Below are 27434 nucleotides of genomic sequence, written 5' to 3'. Positions count from 1 at the left end.
AATCCCAAGTCCCTCAGCTGGCCCTCATAAAGACAGTGCTCCAGACCCCTCACCAGCTTCATAGCACTCCTCTGAACACATTCCAAGGCCTCAATGTCTTTCTTGCAGTGAAGGACGCAAAACTGGACACAGTATTCAATGTGCAGCCTAACCAGAGCTGAGTACAAGGGGACAATCACTTCCTTGTTCCTTCTGCACACAAGTACAGCTCATGTACATACATTTGATGTTCATATTAGCCCAAATTCTGTAGAAATACTTTATATTTGCGTCCCCATCCCAAAAAAAGTTTACAGGAAAATTTGGTTTCTATTCTGTCGAGAACTGAGAATTAAATGATAGCAACACTGAACTGCCTAATAATTCTAAAACATGGTTAGGAACAATTCCCAAAGCATTTAAAAAGCCACCATATATTAAATAAATGTATACTTCTTTCCCCCCTACAGTGATTCTTACTATATCAGTGCCATACACAACAAATGGTTAACGACAAACACACTGAATGTTGTAATTGAACATTCAATACATTCATACCACTGCAGTTTTGTTTCAGTACCAACTCAGGTATATTACTATTAATAAAATGAATCTCACTTCCCAGAAATTCTAAATACACCTCTGTTTCAAATGAAGAACCTGCATTCAAAGTATCACTTTACTCTTGAGATACAGGGCAGATGGTAACAATTCAAGAAATGTCATGCTGTACTACAATGTTTGCTACAGCCTGAACTATTAGTGCTAAACTTGTGATTTCAGTAGACTTCTAATGCAACCTTTGGTATTGTCATTCTAGACTAGCCTCTCTCAGTCACTTCCGTGCAAGTTTACCCAACCACCCTACTTGTGGAAGCAGGAAGGAGACTGAACTTCTACATGCTCTGATAGTAATAGGATAAAGGAGAACAGTTTTAAACTAAAATAGGAGAAATTTATATTAGAAGACAGTGGAAAAGATTTTATTTAGGGAGTGGTATGGCACTGGAACAGGCTGCCCAGAGAAGCTGCAGATGTCCCATCCCTGAAAGTGTTCAAAGTCAAGTTGTACGGGTTGCTGATCAGCCCAATGTAGTGGTTAGCAACTCTGTCCACAGCAGGGAGGGGCTGGAACTAGATAATCTTCCAGGCCCTTTCCAACCCAAGTCATTCTATGATTTGCTTGACTGTAAGTCTGAAAAATCACTTGCGTCACTTGGTAAACATATGATTTTAGTAGACTTGTCAACCCTATCGCCCTACATTAAAAAAAAAAAAAAAAAATCTAACAAGAGAAAACACACACGTGTACAAAAAAGACAACCTTCAAAAAAGAACAAAAGAAACCTAGCAGAAATGGCTTCTATCCAAGATTCAAACAAGACAATCTAACAAACAGAACACGAGTTATCAAGGGCACGCTCCACTCTGTGCCAAACTCCCAAACTGCCAGGAAAGATCTTTCCTGGCTGCATAAGTCTCCTTTGGGAATACAATGAAGTCATTTATGGGAAAAGGAAGCTGAACATGCATATGAGTAAGTGTTTGCACCAGGACAGCAGATGGGAATTTGGGTAAGATTTCTTGTTTAGAAACGGTCAATCTCCAGTCTCCTGAAAATATTTAAGTTATACAAGGACAGTAAAAGTAATCCACTTTCACCAGTAATGACTTCGAAAGAGATTATATACAATTTATAAGGGTTTAAGTTTCACTTTTCTTGAGTATGGAAAGACTAGAGAAAGCTGGAAGTGGGTTCAGATAGCAAAATCCTAAAGTTCTTAGGAGAAAAAGATCCGGAATTTTAAGCTCCCTCACTGGAAAAAATATTTTTGTATGTTGATACTATAACTGTTTAAAACTAAACTTATTTAAACCTTGGAATCAATTATGTACTACTCGAACACTGTAGGTTAGATTCACATCGTAACTAACTTAAGCAAATTCAGGATAACGTCTCTGATGCTTTTCGGACAAATACCAAATATTGAAAATGCAAAGAACAGAACCAGTAGAAAAAGAACATCTCACCTGTCGCCTTTGTTGGACAGTCCACAATGTTGCAGTTTTGAAAGGGCTAAACGAAAAAATTGTTCTAGAAAGCAAACACAGATAAGATTTGAATTAAAATATTCAGAGCTTTGCAGTAAAAAAAGTAAGTATGTCAGCATGACTATAAGCCTTTTCAGACACAATAGTTTTTATGCGCTATTCAAAAGAACTCAAAAATAAAACCTGTTCAAAAATTCACATTCATCAGAGCTGCTCACTTAGAAGCTTTTCTTGACTCCACACTCCACTGCTGGAAAACAGCATAGGATTTGCACCCAAAACAATTCTGGTTACAAGTAAGCAAGCACTGGAAGGGATTTCATGATCTTTTTTATTCTTCCCACCTTCAGCTGAAACAGATGCAGCCTCAACCACTCAGCTAAGGACAGGAGCTGTAGTACATATTTTGGGAGAAGATATCAAACCAGTCTGTACTCACTAAGAAATATGGGCAGAAGCACCTCTCCAGCCCAACACCATAGGCACACGCCTGCTGGACACTCACGTGCTTCTCACTGAGAGAGTGTCTGAACGATTCTCAATCTCAAATGCATTTTTTTCTTCATCACAATTCCAGAGGTGCAGGAAAATGCACTATCCTTGTTATGCTGATGGAGGGCAAAGCAAGAGGCTTAAGCCCAAATTTGCATGGGTACTAGGACAGTGCACTCACTGATCACTGATCACATCACTGATAACTCTGAAGCCACTTGAGATTTACAGCCCTTTCCATAAGGATACCTAATGCCTGGGTTCTCCAACCCCATCTAGTCTGTCTCAACCAACACAGGCACGAGTAAGCAAATGCTGCATGGGTGCAGCAGCCACACAATGGAGGAACTATCCTCTGCAGCCCCAGTGATACCGCTCAGTGGGAGAAGCCAGTCCTGTAAAAGGGAAACATTGCTGATGTAACTGCCCTAACTGACTCAAGTGGGAGAGCATTTACTTCAGTAGGACTCTGGACCTTGATCAGTTTTGGTGTTCTGATTGAACCTTCACTCTCACTCAGCTGAAGTTTTCCCTAACAAAACACCAACTAATTATCATCAGCATTTCAGCCCACCTACCAAGGAAAGGAAGTTGAATAAACTCCACCCTCCCTCACTCCCACCTTTTTGAAGCTTCTCTCACAAGAGGGAGAAGTCTCTTCCCTGCAACACTTCCTTTGTTAAGAGACACAAGGTGCGAGGTCAGAGAAATGAAGCAAAACCATTAGGTGATGTAGGTGCCCCAAAATCACTAACATCACTGAGAAGGAAACACCAGGCCTGCAGACTGAGATAGCCTTACATGACACGTAGGCGTTTCCATTAAAAAAATAAATAAAAAAATACAACTACACAGGGAACACAAACCTGCTCTCTTTATTCCGTAAGGTAGCTCGAACTTATCACTTCCATGGAACTCTGCCACCCTGATAAAATCACTGGCACACAGGAACGGGTATATTTTGTCAACACTAGTGAAGAAAAAAAAAAAAACAACAAGAAGTTTCAAAAAGCCACATGGTGTATTTGAATAATTCCTGTAGTTGCTTTTAAATATACTTTCTTACCCTACCTGAAAACAGATAAGTATCGCCAAGTTTTAAACAAAAAACTCATGATAACGAGGAAAGAAAACAAGTGACAGAAAAGGAGAAGTTATTATGAGGAAAAATTCTGTAGGGAGTGCAATAAAAGGCCCTCTCTGCTAGTGTAAGTTACATAAATTCGTTAAAATTCTGTGCAGTGAAAGAGCTCACACTGTGAAACAGCATATTTGGTAGAAACTGTAATCCATTAAGACAATGAGTTACTGCTGGTATAAAAAGTAAATAATCACGCTGAGGAAAAAAAGCAATAGAGATAGCAACAAAAACATGAAAGTTATTATTATATACGACAGTTAAATAAGGAAGGACAGGACTTGAGGCAGGTCATTCTAAAAGCAATGCCTCCTCATAACTTCCATGGGAACTACAACTGATACAAGGAGCACAATGACACTATTTGATAGAAACAATTCCCACCAGTGAAGAACAAGAGCCTGCACACTGCGTTTGTCATAATCTCCACTTGCAGAGGTGACCACTGCTGCTGTCACCAGTGCTGCAACGCACCACCCACCACCTCACTGAGCTCACATACACTGTTTGTTCTCCAGAAATGTTCATTAGGTGCCAGTGATGGTCAGTGAAGGTCAGTGAGAAGTGGAATTTGATGACACACCTTTGCTTCATCTGAATTTCCATGTCAGATGTCATTCTGTCAGACTGCCCCTCTGCTATCATCAGTCACATAGCAACATGTAATGGACTCTTGATGGGAAGGTTCCACCTCTACTACCATCCCACCAACATCTGCCTCTGACAGCATGGGCCAACATAATAACAAAATAGGAGGCATCACTTTTGGAGCAGTCCCCATAATTAACTTGAAATTATTACCTCAAATAAGCTGGTTTCTTCAGGAGAAGTGCACCCATTTCAAATAAAGGTCACACTATGGCTGCATTGACATTATTAAGTAGTTGGGGGTAAGAGGAGTAGATCCACACAGCCAAAACGAATGTAGTTTCCATTTTGGTTTGGACTAACACTAGGAGGGTCCCACCCACAGAAGGTACATTCCTGAAGTGCACCTTGTGACATAGCACTGTCTGAGCAGAGACCATTCCATCTGTGCCACAATTGCTCTGCAATGGGAAGCACAGTACATGGGAATCACAAGATTTCCCTCAAAAAACATATCCTTAAGACTGGAACAGGAAGGCATCAAGATGTATGCAAGAACAAGAACAGGTCACTTCTTCAAAAGGCAATAGCCACAGCTAAGGGTTATTTTACAGCAGGGAAGGGACTCTATTATTCCATCTGCCAAATACCAAACGAAATGAATGAATCAGTCCAAATCCTGCCACATGCTACCATGCCCTCAGATTCACCTCATAGTTTAGTCAACTTGAGCTCATCAAACTGGTTGACTTTTCAATGATCCTGCATACAAGGTCTTAAAAAATGTATTAAAATGTAAACACAAGCATGAAGCTACAGGGAGAAAAACGGAGTGCTGCCACAGCCAGCATATGACTCGCTACTCCATTAAGAGTATTAATAGCCGTATACACATGCCTCCCTCTAACAGTCTCACAAATCAAGTGTTTCATTCTTTAAGTTCCACATAGTCAGAAGGTATGCGAGAATAAAAACAACGAAAACTACTCTACATACCAAAAACTGGGCTATAGGTCAACCAAGCAGATCAGCTAACTTTGAGACATGCGCTAAATGTCCATGCTAAACTGGTAACTTGTCTTGCTGGTAAGCTGAATTAATTATTATTCATAAAAAATAATAAAATTATTTATTAATAATTTACCTACTGCAAAGGGATTCTTAATTCTAGCTCTTCAAGCACTGATTCTTCTCCAATAAATAACTTGTTAGGCACCCCTTGAACACCCTCAGGCTATTACAAAGTGCACAGACCAGATCTTTAGCTCACAAAAGCTATTCCTGCAAAGGAGCTATGGAAATATCCAAGATATTCAGTTCTCCCTCCAGAAGAGGAGGAGCATGCATTTCCAAGTCCTTCCCTGCCTCTTTGATCAGGAGCTGATCTACCCTGTTGTGTACCTGTCATCAAGGAATGCAGTAGGCAAGGAACTTCGGACAGTCTCTCTGAGCAAAGCAGCTAACCAAGACCCACAGACTAAGGGATAGCAAGCTTTGAGGAGGAAAAAGCTCAAGATCTTTGAATGTTCTTTGATTCAGTGCTATTACTATTTCTGAAGTCCTAAAAGAAATAAGAGAAAAAAAAAAAAAATAAAAAAGTAATAATGGCATCTTTTAAGAGTCCTTTGGCCAGGACTTGATCTAAACATCTTCCCAAGCATTTCTCAGGCCACACTCAATGCTTGCTCAGATAAAACACAAAGTCAAAGCCAACAATAAGCCTTGTCTGCTTCTGCTCCTGCAGCACTTCTTTGATCTTTAAGACGCACTTCCAATAACATAAACTACTGGCATTTCCTCACAGACATCTTGGATGCACGTCTGTGATTAGACATCTCCTATGTCTTGGGTTTTGTTTCTCTTTTTCAGTTGAATGCTTCTTACTAAAGGGAAGTTTCTTTTATTATCCTAAAGCAAAGGACAGCTACATGCAGTTCAACAGCACCCATAAGAGGAACAAAGCTGTGAACTACTCCAAGCTTCACGAAAACTGAATTTCACTAAGATTATAAATCCACTAAATGTTGGGGGGGGGGCTAGGGGGGGGTTGGGGGGTTGGGGTTGGGGGGGGGGGAAATCCTATTTCATTAAAGACTGAATGAATTTTTTGCACATTTCATTCTCTTCTCTTTGGGGGGAAAAAAAAAATAAAAATAAAAGGAAGAGACTTTTAAAACTTCTCTGGCTCCTGATTGCTAAAGAAGTGCTTAGCTGCCAAAAAAACCCTTCATCTTAATTCAATGCTCTTCACAGCAAAATAACTGAGCTTTAGCCTAGGATGCAAAGATTTCTTCTGTGAGAAAAGCATGAGTGGGGCAGAAAAAATAAGGGCTTGTCTTTTGATCAAGAAAGTAGTTCCACTGTTACTAACTACAATACATGAAGTGGTATTTATTTACGCAATATATACAAGAGCAAATTGAGTTATTTGTGCTGTATCCTCTCTGATGTTGAATAATGACAATCTAAAGCATTTGTGTTGCTATAGCCAGAAAAAAAAACAGAAATGAATACAAACTCAGAAGATGTACTTACAAAAATCAAAATGTGAAATAGTCCAGAACACATAAATAACAAATATTTCTACCTAAGTCAGTATGACCTTTCCATCTCTCTACTCCTTCTCACAGAGTACTCACTCCAGTAAAGATTCAAACGCTGGTTTCAGAAGGCAGGTTTCTAGTGCATTCCTTCTCTCCACAGCTGTAGGTGGCAGCCTACAAGAGAAGAATTTCAAAGAGATAAGAAGAGTAATAGGTAGTGGCAACAAGGTAGGGAAACTTGGACAACCAGAACTAACAAGCTGATTACTGAGTTAGCACTGTGCAGATGGGAAAACTTGGCCTTTGCTGGTACCACAAAGATGGGTCCTCCTGATTGCGATATGATTATTGTCTCTAGGAAGGCTTTTATTGCACAGTCCGCAGCCTCCCTTGCTAGGCAGCACCTAAAGTAGCCATAAGTAGAGGTTAGACCTCAGACCTACCTGGAGACGAGCAGCAGCACACCTCAGCTGAATCATCCCTGCAGCCTACAAGATAGCTGTACCAGCACTCCTCAGAGAGGAGAGGGGAACCACATAGGGTGCTTCAAGGAAAACTAAATTACACGAAGATAAGTCATTCCCTCCTAATGAGACTAGAAAGCCAAGACTTATACTTCTAGACACATTCCCAGCTCAGTGCTTTAGCTTGTTTAAGAAGAATATGAAGCCCAGAAGGGAGGGTAAAGTTCAGAGAGAGCAAAACCTACATCTGGGTTGCATTAGGAACAGAAGGATGAAAATACCACATTAGAGCCACAAGTCATACAGACCATTAAGGTTAATTGTTTCAGTAACCTCAGGTTGTCATGTGAATACTGACACCAAGAAAGCATCCCGTGAAATGGATCAGCTGGTCAGCTCATTGCTTTCCAGCACCAACCTCGCAGACAGCATTTTGCAAGATAGCTTCAGAGGCAATGGAGCCCTTCTTTCAAGTTTTAGCGCAGGCTCTCATTAGTCTCATAAACCTAGTTGCAGGAATTTACCAGCACAGGGTTTGCTTATACAAGCAATTGCGTATCACACAAATGAACTGTTCCTCTGGTTTCCTAAAATTAAACACATACGTTGCCCTCACAGCTGATTTCCACAGATAGCCACAGTTAAGTGGCCATAAATATTAAACAAACACTGGAAATATGAGCAAATTCCTTTGAGCAACCTGATCTACCTGTAGAAGTTCCTGGTCATTGCAGAGGAGTTGGACTAGTTGACCATTAAAGGTGCCTCCCTACTCAAAACGATTCTAGGATCCTTTCTTTCAGACATGCTACAATTACGTTCATAACACTCCACGGGCACAAATATACAAAGACCAGTTGAACTGAGGCTATGGAATTTAGACTCACTCCCTCCCACCTGCCCAAAAACCAAAAGGAAAAAAAAGCAACAACACAAAAACAAGACCACACACAAAAAAAAACACTCAGCTGCTGAACTTACTGGGTAACTCCACTAGCCTCACTGGAAGAAGGACCCCTCACAGAAGAAGTCTGTCCATAAAAGCTAATCCTGCAAAAGGGGAAATGGTGTAACACTGAGGTTTGCTATATACAGAAACCACAACAGAGAGCCATTCATATCAACTGTATGCTCTAAGTGAGATAAACACAAGTAAGCCAAACACTACTGTTAAAAGCCATCACGATAGTCTTCATAACACAAACACAACTGTCAGCCCTGGTTACACCAGTGCAAACTCCAATGGAAACTCAACTTCTGTTTAGGTCCCAGGCCACCTGTCCTCTGAGCCCTGGAAGGCTCGCCTTCCAGAATTTTGCCTATGTGACTTGGTAAGCTTCAGTTTTGCAAGAAGGTGCTCACTCCACATGCAGACATTCATTCTCATGTGTGGGACAGGTCACTCCCATGTCATTTATCTAAGGTAGCAAGCTAACACTAAACATACAAGGCAGGAGCGGACACAATGTAGACACATGACACACAGATAAGACCTTTCTCATCACAGGAGCACCTATTTTCACTGAAATAGTGGCTTCCTATCTTTGAGGACTTTAACTCTAGATTCACGTTGTCTGCTAGGCTTAAAAATGACATGAGGGAAAGGGTGACAGGACAGAACAATCACATTCATTCCCTCATTGCATCCACAAGAAAGCAAAACCAAAAACAAAGTACACATAACAGAAACACATGTAACGTCCGCAGTACTCATACTTTCTATCTATTACTCACAGACAACCGTTCAGTAACGCAGCAACTAACAGCCATGTATCTCATACAGCCATGAGGGTATTTGCACTATAAGTGAACAAAGTGTCACCATACCAGTAGAAGTTATTTCTCCACAGATTTCCATGCAGTATACCATACATAACAGCAGCAGCCAGGATGAAAAACAGAAGAATTCGTTTCATGACTGGTAGACCTGAAATAAGAAAGAAAACAAGAAATTTAAATCCAAGTTACAATATCAAAATGAACTTTCATGAAAACATCTTGCAACCGATGAAAGGAAACCACTATTATTACAGCCATGCTCCATCACCACAAATTTCACAGGGGACCACTGCAGTTTGATTTTTCAAACTGAGTCCCAGTGACAGGAGTCGAATGCTGCTCCTCATCTAAGACACACACTTACTCTGCACAGTAACACAAACACTGAGGAAGGCTCACTTTAGGTTCTCTGTGAAGACTGCGTAGAAAGACAGGCTCTTCCAGAGGTGTGTCAGAGAACGAGCTCCACTTTGCCCAACTGGCATCTCAAAGGAATCAGCCTCATGGGACAGAAAGATAGTCTTTGCAGGTACCTTTTCTATTCTTCCTGCTTACCCCACCCACTGTCTTTTTCATAATTACACTGCCAAACCAGCACGCACACTCTGCAGGATGCAGATAGGCTGACGCTGCTGAATCTGCCACATATTGCTGCTGGCTTCTCAAGGACTACTGAATATTCTTAAAGTCTGGTTATGGTCATTTAGAGCTGCAACAAAACTGCCTGTTCATTCTCCAGCTCCTGACACAGGCCAGGCTTCACTGCTTAATGAAAGAAGAACGCAACATTTATGCATAGTACAGCAAGGGAGAGAAGTTAAGACCCAATCAGCGTAAAGCACTTACGAACTGGTGAGTTTGGGAGAAACAGCAGAGAAAGTGTTTGCTTTTCAAGTCAAGTTTTCACCTCATTGCACAGATTAGTAAAACAAAACCAGAGAAATACCAGAAGCTCGTGCTCCTACAGACACGCAGGGGAAAAGTTCTGCATTGCTCACATCTTAACAGACTGAGCTGCCCTTTCAGGAGCTATGAATGAACCCTTGTAGCTTTACCCTCTTGAAAGTCCAAAATAGATATTCTGGCCACAAATTACTGTGGAAATTTACTTGAGAGCTACATCCTTCTATTATTTTGACCTCTTCCCCTGTCACAGTAAGGGAAAGCAGGTTCAGAGCACACAATACGTAAACACCCACTTGCCCACTTACGTTATTTTAAAGCAAAGGTAACAAATAGCTCTCCAACAGAAGCAAGCCATATCCAAACAACCGTACTGCTGTGTTTTCCAAAAACAAACCCTTTGGCTTTCTGATGTGGATTTCAGGGGCAATTTTTTATTATTATTTTTTAATTCCATATTCCTTCATAGAATATTTAGAGCTGCTTTGCACTTAAGAGCATGAAGACAACAAATCCCAAGGTATAAACAAAGCAATTTATAGCAATATGTTTAATAGCTAAAAAGCAAACTACTGCCACTCACAGATTCTACCCTGAAGAAACACCTATCAGTGACCCATTTGTCACAGTGAGTGCAGAAAGCCAACAACTCCCTTATTATTTCTTTTTATTTCTACATCCTTTGCAGAGGTTGAATTGTAGGGTCAGGGACAAGGTTTTATGACAGCATCCTCCAGTAACAAAGTCATACAGTGAGCAAGCTATAATCTATCAAACTCAAGTATACTCCCTAGGGCTGTCCTGCTCTCTTCTGGATGGACTACCATAGGAGGCAGCTATTACCATTTCAACCTTTTTAGTCAAGTCTCATTAAATGCAAGTAGTGGCTTATTTACTTGGAAAATATACTGTTCTGCTTTATTGTTTGGTGGGTGTTTTTCCATATAATTGTTGGTATCCTTGCGTATTCCTACTCTACAAATAATTGCTAAAATATACCACTAAGGTAGAAATCAACAGTTCGCATTTTACCCCGTAATTCAATCAGTTCAACTGATTGTATCGCCGATTTCACCTACTTCAGTGTAAACTGATAAAGCTCCATTAACAGAGAACCTTGCTGACAGGTCAGATGAAGTTGCATGTAACAAAGACAAGGCAAAGCTACCCAGTAAAGGACCACAGCATCAAAAATATTGTTCACATCAGTATTATTCGCAGAAAGGAAAAACAGATGCTCCTGTAAAGTATTTACAAAGATACTGATAGAGTCTGCAAAGCATTAGTGAAAATAAGAAGTCATCACGGTTCTTCAAACAAGATCATAAGGAATCTGTAACAACTTTCAATGTCTTATGTAGGACATTCATTCTGGCACATGCACACAAACATAGCATCATTAAGGGTGTTTCTAACTCAGCTCTTAGGAACACAGAATGGTCTTTAATTACATAAGTGCCTCCTCACCATCCCATCCCCCCATGCCTGGCTTTACTCAGGGCTCTGAGGAGACAGCTCTGTAATCAAGGAAACCCTTTTTTAAGTGAAGACTTTCTTAAACTGGTTTAGTAAATAGAAACATTGCCTTGTTTGCTGAAGAAATTATGAGTTTATTTTTAAATAGTGACAGTGTTTTCCCTTCCCCTTTTTAAAATAGATGACTGTTAGGGAAAGTTAGTCAAGGAAAAACAAACTTATATGACACACATATTGCACTAGAAAATTCCCATACTGAGAGATGCAAGAAAATAGGGAACTGGAAAGATATGTTTTGGTTGTAAAAGGCAGTCTTGTTCCAGCTTACTTATTACAAGACTAGACATCTAGATGTAAGTACATCTATATAATTGACAGAGCTCATGGTGCCCTTAGGTCAAGGTTGACCAAGGTTAAGTAAAGCAAGAAGGGCAAGTCTGGAACTCAACTATTCAATCCCCTCTTCTTTCTCAAAAGCCTCCAATGAAAGAGGCGTGGAATCCAGTATATCAACAGCACCTGACATGCACAATGCTTGTTTTCTGAAAGTAAGTACTTTTAAGAAAAAGAATAATGATCACTTTTTATCGGGAATCTAAACTAACTTCTGCTGCTCAACTACCCACACTAGCCAAAGCAGAACTGTGCTGACAGAACTAGGCAAGACCAAGAGTTATGGAATTAAGAGACCTCCAGGATCAGCCCACACATCCTTGGAACTAGAGGGTGCTCTTTCCAGCTCCCCCCCAAACCACCATGGGGTGCACTAGGTGTATGATACATCAGCTTTATAAGCCTGGAGGCATCTTTTTCTCCCACTTGGTGGAGACAGGGAACCAACATCCTTGCCAGAAATACATCCTTATTTACACTAGTATTTAATCTGCTACTTCAGTAAGTGCTGTGTCTGACAGGAGCCAGTATTTCATAGTCTCACATACAGTCACATGTGCAGTTGATGTAGGTACTATACTGTTGGACTGTAGGGTAAGGACAATCATGCAGGCAGCTACAGCTGATTGATCAGACAACCACAGGATCACATTATAATCATCTTCCTTCATAACCCCTATAAAGCTTTATTTTTGTTTTCATGCTTAATACTAAACTATTAGCAATATATAACACTGGAAGCTTTGCTATCTATCCCAGTTATTTTACCAAGGGCCCTAGAGGATTAGTAAACCATTAACAAATATTTAACTAAAAAAATGGTTGCTACTAAATTAAGTACTACTCATCTTAAAACAGTCTTTGCTCCATACACAGTCTTGTGACAGTTTAACTTCTTGCTGCTGCAATTAACTGACAGCATGAAAATCTCAGCTCACTCAGGCCTCACATTCCTACCCTTGTAGCTGTGGGGGAGGAAGGGCAGCAAGCTTCAAAACGTGCATTGAGCGGACCTCGCAATTTAAAGCAACAGTGGGGGAAACAAGAAAAAGAAAGAAGTACTTGTGACTGCCAGCCCTGCAATACTGTTACCTTTTTGTCAGCACTTACAGGTGATGAAACAGCCCCACAGCAGAATGATAAACAAGCCACCGTTCTCACATGATCATTTCTCTCAAGTTAAGCTGCCAAAACGTGGGCATACTGTGACACATCTATGTATTTCTACTGCTACATCTACACACTATTCACCATTTACTCTTCCAGTGCTTGCCCTTAGAATCTGCAGCATTGTTTATTATTTCCCTTATTTCCCATGAAATGCCATAACAGACAATAAAATAGCACTGCAGTAGTCTTAAAGGTACTGAAGTAGCTGAGTCAGTCTAGTATCTTCCCTCATATACTTTCAAAAGGAAGTTTCTCATCATTTCCAATGCTCCCTTTCAATGTTAGTTTATTACAAAACAGAATTCCTCTTGAAGATCTGCAAAACCACAACATAACAGACCAAAGCTTTTTCTCTGACAAAAACAGCACAGGAGAATTCCAACATCACATGTAGCAATTGAAGATTCTAACTGTTCCAGAAGATAAGGCATTTTCAGACTCTTTCTGCCCTAATCCATCCCACTGATGGTCTAAGCAGTAGAAACAGACAGCACCAAAAAGACTTATCTGACTCTGAAACCTAGAGCCTTCTTCCACTCCAACAGCACACAAACACTCGCCATCTTCTTCCACAGCATCCCCATTACTTTGGGAAGAGATGGTGATCTCCCACAGAAAGGAGGGATTCTGGAGCTTCCTGTAAAGCTTTACATTTTCCAACAACGGCAGAAGATCTGGAAAGAAGTAGCAAGACGGTCTCTTCTCTAAGGACTCAGCTGCAGGCAGAGGTGTCCAGTGGATTCAGTAGGACAGAAGTAGTAACATTTCATAGATTCAGCAGTTCAGTAGATTTAGTCAGCCTTTGCTTTTTACCAGCTACTACAGGCTGAAACACAGCCTCTGCTGACTTTACCTGGGAGAGGTGCAGACTGGAGCTGTACCTACCTTGGACCTTCTTCATGGCTGCATAGTGCTTAAGGATAGCATGCGAGAGTTCATAGATTGGCTTAAGTGCTTGCCTCCCGCTCTTTCATCATCCCACTAATGGTGGGCCCTACTCTGTACTACAAGGGACAGCAGCAAGTTTATCATTTGATTTCATTTTTGTCTTTTAACTGCAGACACAAGTACTTTTGTTCCTCACCAAAGCATGCCTGCCAGCTGGATCAAACAATTGGGAACAGCAACTTCAGCTGTATCTTTCACAGTTAAGTGCCATTTCAGTTTGCTTCTCTTCAAAATCTTCAAGATTTCTACATCACTTTTGCTCTTCCATGATTCTCCAGTCCTACTTATGTGCCAAGCACCTTTCCCAGGCAAGCATATCCTTCAGCTAAAATGTGTTGATAAGGAATTCAGGTCCAGTCAAAACATCTATTGTATTCTCACCCAGCAATCTTCATTGACTTATGTGGGACAGCTGGTGGAAGAGAGAGAGGTTGGCTTCCTTCCAGAAGTCTCAGGCAGTCAGTCCTTCCTTCCAGGCAGGTCCAGGGAAGGCCATAGTTCATGGACATAGAAGACAACACAGGACCTGCCCAAACCATCATCTCCAGCCTCTCTCACTCAATTCATCCCCACTAGCACCCTCAAATACAAGAAAGCAGGTATGGTGGCATGATTCAGCCAAACCCAAGCCCTTGTTCATTTCAGACAAGACCTGTAACACATGATTTTACAGCCTCTCTTTGTCTCACGTGCAAGAAACACAAGCCATAAGTTATGCTATCAACAGGAAAAATTCAGCAAAATGTTCCAAAGGCACGCATGACCCGATTCACTCTTGGACTTATCACTAAGGCCCAGGCTCTTGCTCCTCCCTCCTGTTTCTCCAGTCTTTTCAATGATGTCAGCCCTTATCTACTCCTCTTCCGTCTGCCTGGGCACTCAGCAGCATTCTTAGATGCCCTGCAGCAGGCATAGGGACAGAAACAACAAAAAGGAACAGGACAGAGAAAAAAAGAGGTTGCATTCACTCTTTGGATTGTTTCTTGGAGAAGATGACAACACAAGTACAAGACTGAGGTCAGTTATTACAAGTGTGGGGTTTTTTTAGACCTATTCAAAAAGAACATGCCTCTCAGGCTGCTGTGATCCTGTGCTCAGAGGTACCACAGCAATTAGTGATGCACATTGGTTCACAGACGTATCACTTTGGGGTCTCACTGTGTTGAATTCACTGCCACTGAGACCAAGTACCCGCTCTGCAGATGAAACACAGCAGTGCAAAGCATGAGCCAGAGTATCCTGCCAGAAAACCTTTATGTGCAAAACACAACAGAACACAGGCATCAGCTACCACTGAATGCGCCCTTAAATAGTAACACCATTTGCTGCAATGGTTCTGTGATAAGCTAATTAGCCCTGCTGAGAGACAGAAAACGTTACCTCCAGCTTGAGACTACAGTGGGGTTGGTAGGTGACCCTTGACATCTGAGCTAATATTTGGACTCAGTTGACACAGGTCAACGCAGATCCATGTCTGTAGCACAGTATAGACATAATCAAAACTGAAAGCATTAAAGAGCCAACTGGTTTGCTGTTTTCAAATTATTTTTTCCCATCCGAGAAAGAAAACAATATTCCATAATGTTCTAAACTGGCTTAGGGTTCATTCCGATAAGTAACATATCTTCTGCAGCACAGTTGAACATCGCTAATGTGGATCTCCCCAGGGCTGCCTTTTAACCCCAAATCCAACCAGTGGCTTTGGAGCGCAGGAAGAGAAACAGTTACTCCCAGATTCTCATCTAATTGGTACTAAGTATCATATATTTTCAAAGCCTTGCCTATAGTCACAATCAAGAATAAGACCAAGTCCACTGTCTCAGCTTCTTTGCCTATGTTTATGCCACTAGATGAGGACTAGCAGGACAAGCCAAATTTCTACAAGAAAAAATACACATAAACTGGAAACAGACTTTCATACACTTTGCCTGTCCTGCCTCTCCACAGGCCTTTCTCTAATACTTCTTTTTGTTATTTTTAAGCTCTTCCTGTGCATCTGAACACTGACAAGAACGTGCCCAGCAGCAATAGAGCTCCAATGCAGCACAAAAACCTCTGAGTTCTGTCCAAAACTAACCTATAGCCTATGCAAAGTCCAAAGCACATATAAGCTGAGCAGAGATAGCTCTGCCTCCTCAACACTCAAAGCTTCAATCTAAGCAAACGCTATAAATTTAGTTCTAACTGCAACAAATAGGAAAATAATAATAAAACACACATTAGGTAACACAGTCCTGATGGAAAGATCATAGAATGGCCCAGGGTTGAAAAGGAACTTAAAGATGATCCAGTTCCAACTCCTCTGCCACAACCCAAACCACCAGATCAGGCTGCCCAGGGCCTGAACACATCCAGGGATGAGGCATCTACAGTGTCTCTGAACAGCCTGTTCCAGAGCCTCATCACTCTTTGAATAAATCATTTCTTCCTAAAATCTAATCTAAATTTCTCCTCTTTTAGTTTAAAGCCACTCCCCCTTGTCCTATCACTGATAGGCTGTAAAATGATTTCCCCAGCTCTGTTGTACTCTTGGATTCAATACCTAAGGTATCCAGCCTTCAGATGGACTCCTATTTATATATCACACATTCTAGTTGTCAGTGTGTACCCAACAGAACAAAACACAAAGGGAATGGGAGGTCCGAGTCCATGCAGACTCTTCCCACACTCTGCGGGGCCAACATGTCTCCTTCTCAGTCCATGTTTTCCCTTTTTCTTCAGATCTGCTTCCAGAAGGACTGGAATACAAACAAGTCTCGCAACATGCTCTGGGGGCTGGAGTTCAAGTCCTTTTCTCCACATACCTCGACATGCAAAACTGAAAAGGTTTCTGCTGCTTAGGACCTGAAGACATAGAGCATGATAGCTTTGGTTAGTTTTGCCTCTCCAGGTCCTCAAAAGTGAACAAACAGACAAAAGAAAACACGCATATACTACACACTGCTTGAGAAAACAGAAATCAATTAACAGAGACAAACCCCATCACAGCATCACTTGCTTGTTCACAGCCAGTGGTGTTGGCTCAGAAGTGCCTGCAGAATCAGAAGCTCAAGGTCAAGCAAATAGTCCTTTGGTTACCCAGATAAGAAAGGTGGGGAGGGGTAGAAGGAAAAAAAGAAGAAGCTGGAAATAGCCAAATTAGGCAGGTATCAAGATGGTTCAGTTACAAACCATATCAGATCACCAGATTATCCCCAGAGACCATGATCTATCTAGACAGAGAAGGAACAGAGAATTCTACCATCTGTATGATAAATGCACATTCAGATACACGTCTTCTAACAATACCTAGAATGTTCCCAGATCTGGTTGATTTGGAGTTACGGACTTAATCTCAGCTACCGCAAAAGCAACTGGGAATCGTGCAACCAGTTTGTGGAGATTACCTTTTACAGATTTGCATGGAATAAATAAGCAAGCAAATAGGTGTGGCCATGCTTGTGCTAGCATACAAAATGGAAGTTTCATCTTCACCGATATAATGCGCAAAACATACATGCAGTCGTAGCCCCGAGAAAACTGCGGTCACTGTTTTTCACCATGCTGCTTTCAGTCTAGCCTCAGCTGCTTAAAAGTAACAATATCAGCAAACACTATGCATACCCCCACCATCAAAAGCTAGCTTTTGGGGATGGTATTTACCCCCAACAGCAGACCTGGCACGTCAGTCTGCTGTGGTGCATGTGTGCCAATGGAGAGCTCAGAGACTGTAGAAGCAGGAATGTAGCAAAACAAGTCAGTGAAATGCATAATGCTAAATTAATTGAGGGAGTAGGGGAATGGAGGCAAGTGGTAGCACTCACCCTGCACTGCTTGCAGGTCTTGGAAGCTTCCCATGGCAGTGATCCTTCCTGGTTAGAAGTAAGGAAGCTTCGGGCCACCAACAGTTTCAGCAGCTTCTTTGATAACATGAATGCCTGACATTTCCAGTACTCTCAGTTCATCACTACAATGAATACATTAACGTTGCCTCAGGGTCACAAACATTAATCAGAAGACTCCCCTTAGCTGCTAACTACTAAATACTAAATCCAAAGAGACACTGTGAAATTGGAAAAGTTCAAATATTGCAAGTATGGGGTTTTTTTTCCAAGAGCTTTCTTTACACACAGCTTCATTTTCTTACCACCTAAAGCTCAAAAACATTTCCAACGCCACACATGGTAAGAAAAGCTCAAACAGCAACTTCATAGCTGAGAGTGCTTTGTGCGTATAAAGTGTTTTTGAGCTAACAAAGAACGGTTGTACAGGTAGCAGCAGAGCGCCTGCAGGCTTTTAGTGCTTTGTTTCATTTCTTGAATGTGCATATAGGAAAAGCCACCAAATACAATTCTCGAACAGTACTTAACCTGAGCATTTCCACAGCTACGAGATTCATGCCGTAGCTGAAAGACACGGTACTAAAGAACACGTAATGCAGAACATGAAATCTTACTAACATTTGCGGAATGGGCAAAGGTACTAAGAATTCTACATCTCAGAATAAAATCAGTTCATACCAATGCATTCTTCACTCTAAGGTAATAAAAAGTACAAAAGGATGTTCTTCAAAACTCATGAGCTTTCATTGATGTAGCTGTAGCTGACTTCAACATTAGGAGTACCACATATTTCATGCTTCCTTAGACAATGCTGAGATCCAATTCACAATAAGAACCCAGGGCAAAGATGTGGGCAAGAAGACAAATTCACAACTGAAATTGTTCACAGCACAGCTGTGTTGGATGTTACACAGGAGCTTGGCTCTTAAAGAATACTTCACACAAGTTCATTTACATGTTTCTGTGTCATAGTTACAGTGATGTGTTGCTATAAGGCGACAACACAACAGCCTGATAGGGGCAGTCAGCCTGCGCTGGCTTTCTCTGCCCTGATTTATGCACCTTTGTTTCCTTGCCTGTACATAAGGAAAGCTAATTACCTCTGATGGTAATCTTCAGTTGCCATCTGTCTGAGAGGAAAGCTGCCTAAATCAGTCAGTAGGGAATGCTGGGAAGGCTTATATGCTTTTCTCAGTGCTACACAGAGATCCCTTCTTCCCTCTAAAACATGAATATTTATGTATCAGCATTTGGGACGTTTGTTTGCTTCTGAAGAGGAGAGCCACCCCTAAAACCACAGTGGCCCAGAGGAACGTTTCACCCTACCACACACTCTCGCGTCCTCACAGTCCTCCTACTCCTGCCATAGCTTCAACACCTACCACCCCTGCTGAGAGCTGTTGGGCACAAAATGTATGCAGGCCAGCTCTCATAGTGGGACAGCTGCAGGCACACAGCCCTGTCCTTCCCACAGCCCACCACCTTCATACCCCATGCACATTGCTGGTTGTCAGCTCCCGGCATAGCTTTCACTTGTCACTTTCTCAGCCAGTTCTGATCTGCTGGAAGTGAAACAGCACCTATTTCTGCTGTCTGATTCTTGGTTTCCACAGCTGTTCAAAGCTACAGCAAAACAAGCAGGAGCTTTCTCATGGCTGTGATACTTATAAACATGTTAGCCGTCCTTCCCTACCTCATCTTTGCTAAGCATCAGATTTGTCCAGAGCTGTATGCATAAAGTCTCCTACCTGAAGATAAGAGCAGCAGGTGAGCCATCCCCATGGCAGCACACTGCTCAACTCCCCGCCAGTCACAGCAGCGCCATGGACTTCCTGCAGCATGGATATGCTCCCCATAACCAAACCTGACTACATGGCATATTCCTGCAGAGATGAAGTCTGATGTTTGTTTCAGCATACAACTAGAAGTCTCCGGAGCAAGGTATGCTGTAAGCATGAACAACTGCAGCATCTATCAGTGTCTTTTCCTTGCTGCTCAAAGCACACTGAACCCAGCTCAGCTTCCAGCATCACCAAGATCTATCACATTGCTATTCATGCATGGCGCAGAACGCCATTAGAGCATGAAACGCAGTACAGTAGCAGGCGCTTTGTTCTGTTACAGCACACACATTTGGAGCACAAAATCAAATGTGTGCAATCATATTCTGCATGCACATGCACCTATCCTTCCTTACAGAGCTTCAGAGCCCCCTTGGCTAATTTCAGACAAATCTGCCAGGAGATCGAGAACTTCACATATTTGAGACCTCCACAAGTTTTGAGAAAGCTAGCAAGCAGTTTTGTAGAACAAAGAAACCCTCTGAGCTTGTCTTCCATTAAAGATCAGAAAGTCTACTTGCAAAAATACATCAGAAACTCAACTATTTCTGCTTGTCACATTATTGCATTGCAGAAAGGTCCAAACTTCCTCAACACTGTTGCCTGAATTTAAACATTTTAAGCACCACTTTCAGCCACTTACCAAGTGGCTTTAGTTGAGTTCAGTCATTCAACTTCCAAAAAGAAATGAATAAGTAAATAAATCAGACACCAAGTTTGTAACAAGAAATAAGCCCTATGAAGTCCAAGGAATAAGATGCAGGTTCTATTTTACTTCAGTGCCCTTTCCAGGGAACCTCTGAGCAGCATTCTTCATTTAAATTAAAAATCTTTAAACACAAAAACATCTATGTCCCAAGTTGAAAACAACCTAGGGCATGTCTTCAACACAGAAAGAATGAAAACAGCTACTCCACTTAAACTGCTCCAATTAAGATCACAGAATCATGGAATGGATTGGGTGATGAAGTAACAGTATTTTCTTAACATGTTTTGCAAGAAAAAGTCAGTCTTAAGAAACTGTGCAAATGTTATTTGCACTGCCAGCATTTGAACCAGCTCTCTAGGTCACAGCGTACACACCTGCCCTGTGCTCTGCAACACAAGCTGAGCAGCACAAGCAGGAGAAACACACGGCTATGTCAGTCTTGTCTGCCTCCAGCAGCAGCAGTGGGAGATGCTATTTAGGGAGAGCACACAGCGGACACTTTGTGGTCCATTCCCCTCCTACACATACAGCATTTACAATTGCTCTGCAAAGGAGCTGGAGGATGCATCCTTGCCCACCCATTTTAGCATACTTTTGCGAACCTGCCAACATCTACATTTGGGAACTGCACAGCAAAAGGAGAGGACAACCACCAAAGGAGACTGCAGGGACTGCAGCGGTACTGCAACATCAGAACTGCTGAACCACGTGGCAATCGCTACCGAGTTCCTCTGAGAACTGGAGATTAAAACCACCACAGGCAGTTACAAAACTAGTGGATGTGGGTGGGAAGGAGAGCCCTACACAGCCTTCCAGATCTTCAGCTGAAGCAAAAATTGTCTCCTCATCTCATTAAATATTGCAAAACGTCTGGGCAAGTAGAGTGAGCTGTAGTTTTCCCTTAACTCTTTTCAGTGAAAAACAGGCTTTCCCCGGTTAACTGAATGAGAAAGCAGTAACTTGTCTGCATGCAGGGCATGACCAAGACTAGCAACCACATGCTAGCAAGCCTTGTGCATGTTCACCATACAGACAAATCCTGACTTGCTCTGGTGTTTCATCAAGTGGATTTAATATTGTGTCTCCACTTAATCTTGTGCAAATTTTATGTTCAAACAAACCCTACAGGGTATCTCTCATCTACGCCACTAACCCTGCTCCTGGTTTCAGCTCCACACATCAGCTTCAGACTATCTGCAGCACTGTGGAGATTGGGGTGATAGCGTTTCCAAGGTGCTCAGACATGACATTGATGGAGGACATAGACAGGCAGGTTCAAGAACTTCAGAGAAACAGGAAATCTATTTTAATTGCCAAAAGATGAGTAAGGTCGTGGTTTCATTCAGCAACAGCAATTCTTAAGCCATCGAGTAGCCTCCTCACTTCCCATCACAGAACAAAAATCTGTAAGTTCCTTCCCTTTTGCGTCCCTTGCTTCACGCTGGGGTGCTGGCAGGACCCTTTCCCTAAGCAGATCATTTCTCCCACACAGGTCATCACGTAGCCTAAGAACTGCACCAGCACAACACAGAGCAGCAACATGAGTCTGCACAGAAAGGAGCTGCATAAGTCAACACCTACAACTGAAAGGAGGTAAAAAGATGTTTGTAGCAGAAAGACAACCTCCATTCCTTTCTTATCCTGGGAAAAGGGACTCCTCCTCCCCTGCCCCCTGTATGATATCTTACACAGGCACATACACATCATTTACTATTAAACAGCCATTCTGTATGCATATTTCCACTGCCTACCTCTGTCAGGGCTCTGAGCTGGTGACAAGCCCCTCACACCACACTCATTTCACTGCCAGGCTCCAAATAAAGCGGTAGTGCAAGCAAGCAGCACTAGGCTACTGCTGTGTGAGAGAAGCACCAGCCTGCAGATCCAGATTAACAAAGAGCTGCTCTGAGCTGTGCAGCCGCTGATCTTCATTTTCAAATTTCCATCTCGTACTCTCAAGGGTGAGAAAACATTGTTATAAAAGTGAGTTGAAGGGCCTATGGAAATCTAAGACTGCTAGCCACCCATTTCCCAAACAGCTTTCTGTTGGCTAGTGGCCCAAAAGAAAGCAATACTGCTAAAGAAATGGTAACTTGCACTCTGAACCAACAGATGTTAAGAAGAGCTTCGCTGATTTAGACAAAACTTCATTTCATTCCTCACTGGTCTTAAAACCAGCCCCTTGGTTACTCCATCCCTCCTCCTAAAGGAGGAAAGATCAGCTTTATAGCTTCTCAAGTTTTCCAGCCCTTCCTCCCCAGCCAGGGCACACGAGGGCTATTCAACTTTTTGCCTTGCTCCTCCTGGCTCCCCACAGATACTGGAATGTAAAGAATAGCTCCAGTACAATGCAGTTGGGTTTTACTGCTGCTGCTGGAGCTGGGAGTGGAACAACACCAACAGTTACACAGAGACTTCAGTTATTATCCAGGAGACGCTTAAAATTCACTCAATCTGTGGCAGTGCTGCAAAAGATCTTCCTGTTGAGATACCAACGTTTCAGTCTTGCCATCAAGAGTAAATTATGACTCTATTCATAACACCAAAGAGCTACTCCACCCTAACAAAATGAATTTTGAGGATGTGATGTTTTAAGGCGATACATCCTGAACACGGCATTACTGAAGCGTTTTACCATAACCTGCACATACGTTTATTCAAAAGGCAGTGATACCATGAGCAAGCTCCGTGTTTCTGTTTCTATTTAACAGCACACACGCTGCCTATCACTCCTCAGCTCTTCAAGCTTCCTGCACAAAGACCAACTACCGATAGCAGTGATTGAAACACCAAACCACAAAGTGCAGCAGATTAATTTCTATACACTGCAGAAAGGTGACCTGCAAAGGCAACTGCAGCTTGCATGTGATGTTTCCCTCCAACCTCAGCAACCACTGTGAAAAACTAAGGGTTCGGATTCTTCTGTAGGATGAGGATAAAAGGCAGATAGGGAAGATTTAACACCTCCAGAAGTTCACACACCAATAAGGAGGAAGGGAAAGAAGAAGAAAAAAAAACAAGTTTTATTTTATTTTCCCCCTGAAGATTACAAATAGAGGGTTAGTAGTACGTAACATTGCAGAAGTAGAAGCAGAAAGAAACGTGGATTAATGGGAAAGTTGAGGGCTTTTTGTTGTTGTTGTTCTGCTGCTAAGCTCCTGGGCTTTTACGTAAACACATGGCAGAAAATAGAAGCTCTGAAATAAACCAAAAAACCCTCAGTTACCTCAGATTCATTTCCTTGTATTTTTCACTACCTTGTCCATAAAGCTAGCACAAATAAGGAACATATTACTCAAACAAACGACAGCTGAGCTGTCATAATCTTGGTAAATCAAACTCCTCTTAAAAACACAGTGCATATTTCCATTTGTCATGCTATAATATTGTAAGCATCAGTAAGAAAAGGTATCTGAAGAAGCGTTTCAAGTCATCTGGAATCTGTTCCTAAAATGCCCTTAACTACAGGGCCACAGTACGGTATCTCATACTCATACGACAATGAAAAACAAAAACAAAAACCATGCTTATAATTAAAATAACCTGAATCTTCAGGCACAAAGATCAGCAGAACAAGATCCTGTGCTACGGTGCAAACCATACCGTGCAAAACAAAGAGTTTTTCCTTACAGACTCCTTTGAGGCAATGGTGTGGACAGTCTCACAGAGACTCACAGCAGTCTTCAAGTTACATTTATAAGGGACCTACTGGTTTGTATCCTTTTGCCAGGCAAAGCACCTGAACCAGAATGTCCAGCAGCACGTGAAGCTACACATGGAGGGCAGAAAACCACAAACTAGCCAGGGCAGACTTGGGAGAGCTCTTGTAAAGCTGGCTTGGAAGGACAGATCAGTCGTTTACTGAGAGGTGTTTATCAGAACACCCAGAAACAACCACCAAAAATGAGCTCAGGATAAAAAGATACTCATGGTACATAGAGGCCATCACAAAGACAACTGTTCTTCCACCCAAAAACGAGCAACACAAAGAAGAAAGCTGTCATGCAAAACTCTCTAGGACTATCTCTGTAACTTTTCAAAAGTCTGAGAAGGTGAAGGACCTCGAGCATTTGGCTCTGTGAATGGGGTCATTCACTACATGGACCACGGCATTTTCCTTCTGAGGGAGGCAACACCCATATGTAATTTCTAAAGGCTCTATTTAGCAGTGCACATGGGAGATATCAAAGCAGCTTCTTGCCCATCTCCTCATCTAACCAAAACACCGTAACTCACCTATTTCCTTCCACCTTTACAGTTTGTGCCCTTGTGATCCCACAGACAGCTCTGGGGTCCCACTGCCCTGCACTGTCCCGCCCCTGCAACAGCTCCATGGGCACTGCCCCAGGGCAGTTGTCCAGCTTCGGGCAGAGGAGTGCCTGGATACCAGGGGGTGACTCATACATTCCACATGCAGAAAGGGTCTCTCACAGCCAGAAAGACCCTCGGGGAGATCATGGGACCTATCCCGTGGACCTTACTGCTGCTGTTTTTTCTCCATAGGCAGTTATCATAGGCCTGAAGAATGACCTCACTGACTGCTTCAGCTTAGCAGACACAGATATGCCCAAGATGCAGGCACCTCATCAGGCTGGACTGAAAGACCCATGGATTTATTTCACGTAGGTGGGAAGAAAAACAAAGCTACCACTGGTGCAATATGACATACAGACAGAGATACTTTGCCTTCAGAAACATCACATCCATGACCTAATCAGGTGGGAATATTCTCTTCTCCTGAAATGGGTTGGTAAGAAGCCGTGCTCATGCACATTTCCTTTGTCTCTACGCTTTCCTCGAACTTAGTTTTCAACATTTTGGACTGACAGGTCTGGTACAACCACATTCTCCACATAAGAATCGGTATGTTGTTACAAACGGCAACTTTTACACCATCCAGCAGCAGGAGTTGCCGGCTTGCACCAAGTAATCTCATCCCACAGCACGGCCCTTCTGACATAGCCCTGCAGCCACGTTGTTCCTATGAATAGCTCTGCATAGGGTCAGTAAAGGAGAGACACACCAAACAAACGAGGTTTTAGCAGGGCAACAGGAGCTCAAGGTGCACAGAAAGCAACAGATAGCTCCCAAAAGCTTTGGTTCCAACTGCGGATCAGGAAGAGTTCCTGCTCCTCTCTATGGAAATTTCAAGTTGAGCAAGAGCAACAGGGCTGAGCACACGGCTTGCAGCAGCTAAAATAGAAACACAGACCCCACTGCTAAATAACAATTCAGCGCAATAACACTGAAAAGCAGGCAGAACGAAGCTTCCAAGGCTCGTTCCCTTCACCGCAAGCACACTAACTAATGGCTTCGCGCAGCTCAAGGCAGAGGCACCTATACAGCCATTGTTTCTCCCCGCGCCGGGCCTCCGGCCGATCGCACAGCCGCCGCCTCCCTCCCGGCGCCCCGCGACAGCCCCGCTCACGGCAGCATTACCGGCAGAAGCGGCTTAGAGACGGATCTCCCTCCTCGGCTCCGATCGGAGCCTGCCGTCGCCGCCCGCCGCACCCGGCCCGTTACTCGCCCGCCGCGGGCACTCACCGCCCGCCGGGGGTGTCCCGAGGCGCCGGCGGGGGCTCCTGGCGCCCGGGACTCCGCCCGCCGCCCCGGCCCCGCCGCGGGGCCGCCGCGGGGAAGCCGCGTTCCGCCGCTCCGCCGTCGGGCGGGGCTAGGGGGCCGCCCCCGGGCCCCCCGCCGCGCGCCGCTGCCCCACCTGGCTGGGGGCCCCGCAGCCGCCAGGGGCCGCAGGGTGTTCCGTCACCGCCGCTCGGCGCCGGCGTTCATCCCGGCGGCAGCCCCACGGCGTGACTCCGCGCGGAGCTCGGCTTTGCCAGGAAGTTTCCGAGGACCTCTGGGAAAGGTCTGGGACATCTCATCTCGGCAGCTCGAGCCAATTACGACTGCAGCTCGCCTTCGAGACGGCTTGCGGAGGCAGGCTCCGTCCTTCTGGCAGCGCGTTCGGTTCCCGGAGCGCTTTCGGCGAGGGACGCGCGGAGCAGCGTCAGCCCTTACGGCTCTGCCTCTGAGCGCGCGGTGACTTACACGGAGCGGTAGCGGCTGCTGCCTTTGGTGCGTACCTGGAGGAGGCTCTAAAGCTGTAAACTTACTTGAGGGTAGCTTGGAGCTTCCCCAGCTGACATAACGCAGGAGAGCGGAGAGATATCCCATGGGGAAAACTCGGAAACAAGCGCTCTGTTCGACAGCCGCTGTGGGTGCGACACCCTCTGAGCATATGCAACAGAACGCAAAGCTAAACGGGCTCCGTACAGCAAACGCGTCCACTTACCAATTGTCAACAGGGAAGGGACTTCAAATCAGATCAGACCGCAGAGAGAAGATAACACGCAGCTTCTTATCGGGGCTGTACCGGCCGCAAGCAGCTCCAGCCCGACTTCCGCACGCTTAGGGCAGTGATGAGGAAGAAGAGCGGGGCATCGTTCAGCTGAGCCCCATCTGCAAAAGAAAACGTGGAAGGAAGCATGCCGTGCGTTAGGATGGAGGTGGTGTTTGACTCGCGTCTGCTGAAGCTCCTCCTCAGCTTAAATCGAAGCCTTCCAGGGGAGGAGAGCCTCGTGTGAGGGAAGGCACCGCGCTGCTCCATCCCCCCGCGCGTCCTCCCTCACCGGCTGCGGTTACAGCGACTGCTGTTTCCTCCTGCCCGTCCGCGCGGCCGCCTGCGGGAAGCACTGGCTCCCGCCTGGGCAGCGAGGGGAAGCAGGGCACCCGCTTGAGAAGTAAAAACTGAAAAGCCAGGCGAGCTGAGTGGCACAGGGTTCTCCCTTCCCGTGCCGCTGCCTTCGACGACTGCCACCTACGCGAAAGCCCACGGGGCACCGGGGGAGGAACTGGTTCTAGAAAGCTGCTATAGAACAAGGCTGCACCTTTGCCGCCCTGTATTACCGGCCCGGAGACAGCCGGGGGTTCCTGGAAAGTCTCTGCTCGCCGCAATGAGATCCAACTCAATGGCTCTGCCAGCGGCAAGGGACAAACCAACAGCAAAAAATCACCTTGTTTGAACACACGTACTGCATCCCTGTTGTATTTTTGTGATGGGAGCTGTATCGCGCTACGGGAAAGCGGAGGGATTGCTAATATTTAATTGTCCTTTCCTGTCATTGCCGTTTCCTACTTCAAG

General features: G+C 43.7%; 1 protein-coding gene across 9 annotated transcripts in view; it reads right to left on the bottom strand.

Annotated features, from left to right (window-relative positions):
• Window positions 1–27062, bottom strand: part of ST3GAL6 (ST3 beta-galactoside alpha-2,3-sialyltransferase 6) — a 39736-nt gene extending 12674 nt beyond the window's left edge. Inside the window, exons 1-7 of one of the 9 annotated variants that reach the window (XM_072350772.1) lie at window positions 26923–27062; window positions 26586–26752; window positions 9084–9183; window positions 8238–8306; window positions 6889–6966; window positions 3390–3493; window positions 2011–2074 (exon numbers count right to left, since the gene is read on the bottom strand). In XM_072350772.1, the coding sequence (XP_072206873.1) occupies window positions 2011–2074; window positions 3390–3493; window positions 6889–6966; window positions 8238–8306; window positions 9084–9172 (404 nt within the window). In that variant the 5' untranslated portion in view covers window positions 9173–9183; window positions 26586–26752; window positions 26923–27062. The other 8 variants (XM_072350762.1, XM_072350744.1, XM_072350809.1 and 5 more) reach the window with 8 other exon arrangements.
• Between the last annotated feature and the right edge of the window lie 372 nt (window positions 27063–27434).

This window comes from Excalfactoria chinensis, chromosome 1 (genome assembly GCF_039878825.1).
Source record: "Excalfactoria chinensis isolate bCotChi1 chromosome 1, bCotChi1.hap2, whole genome shotgun sequence".
Lineage (NCBI taxonomy): Eukaryota > Metazoa > Chordata > Aves > Galliformes > Phasianidae > Excalfactoria > Excalfactoria chinensis.
The sequence above is the reverse complement of the archived record's forward strand: the minus strand, read 5'-3'. Positions and strand labels throughout refer to the sequence as shown.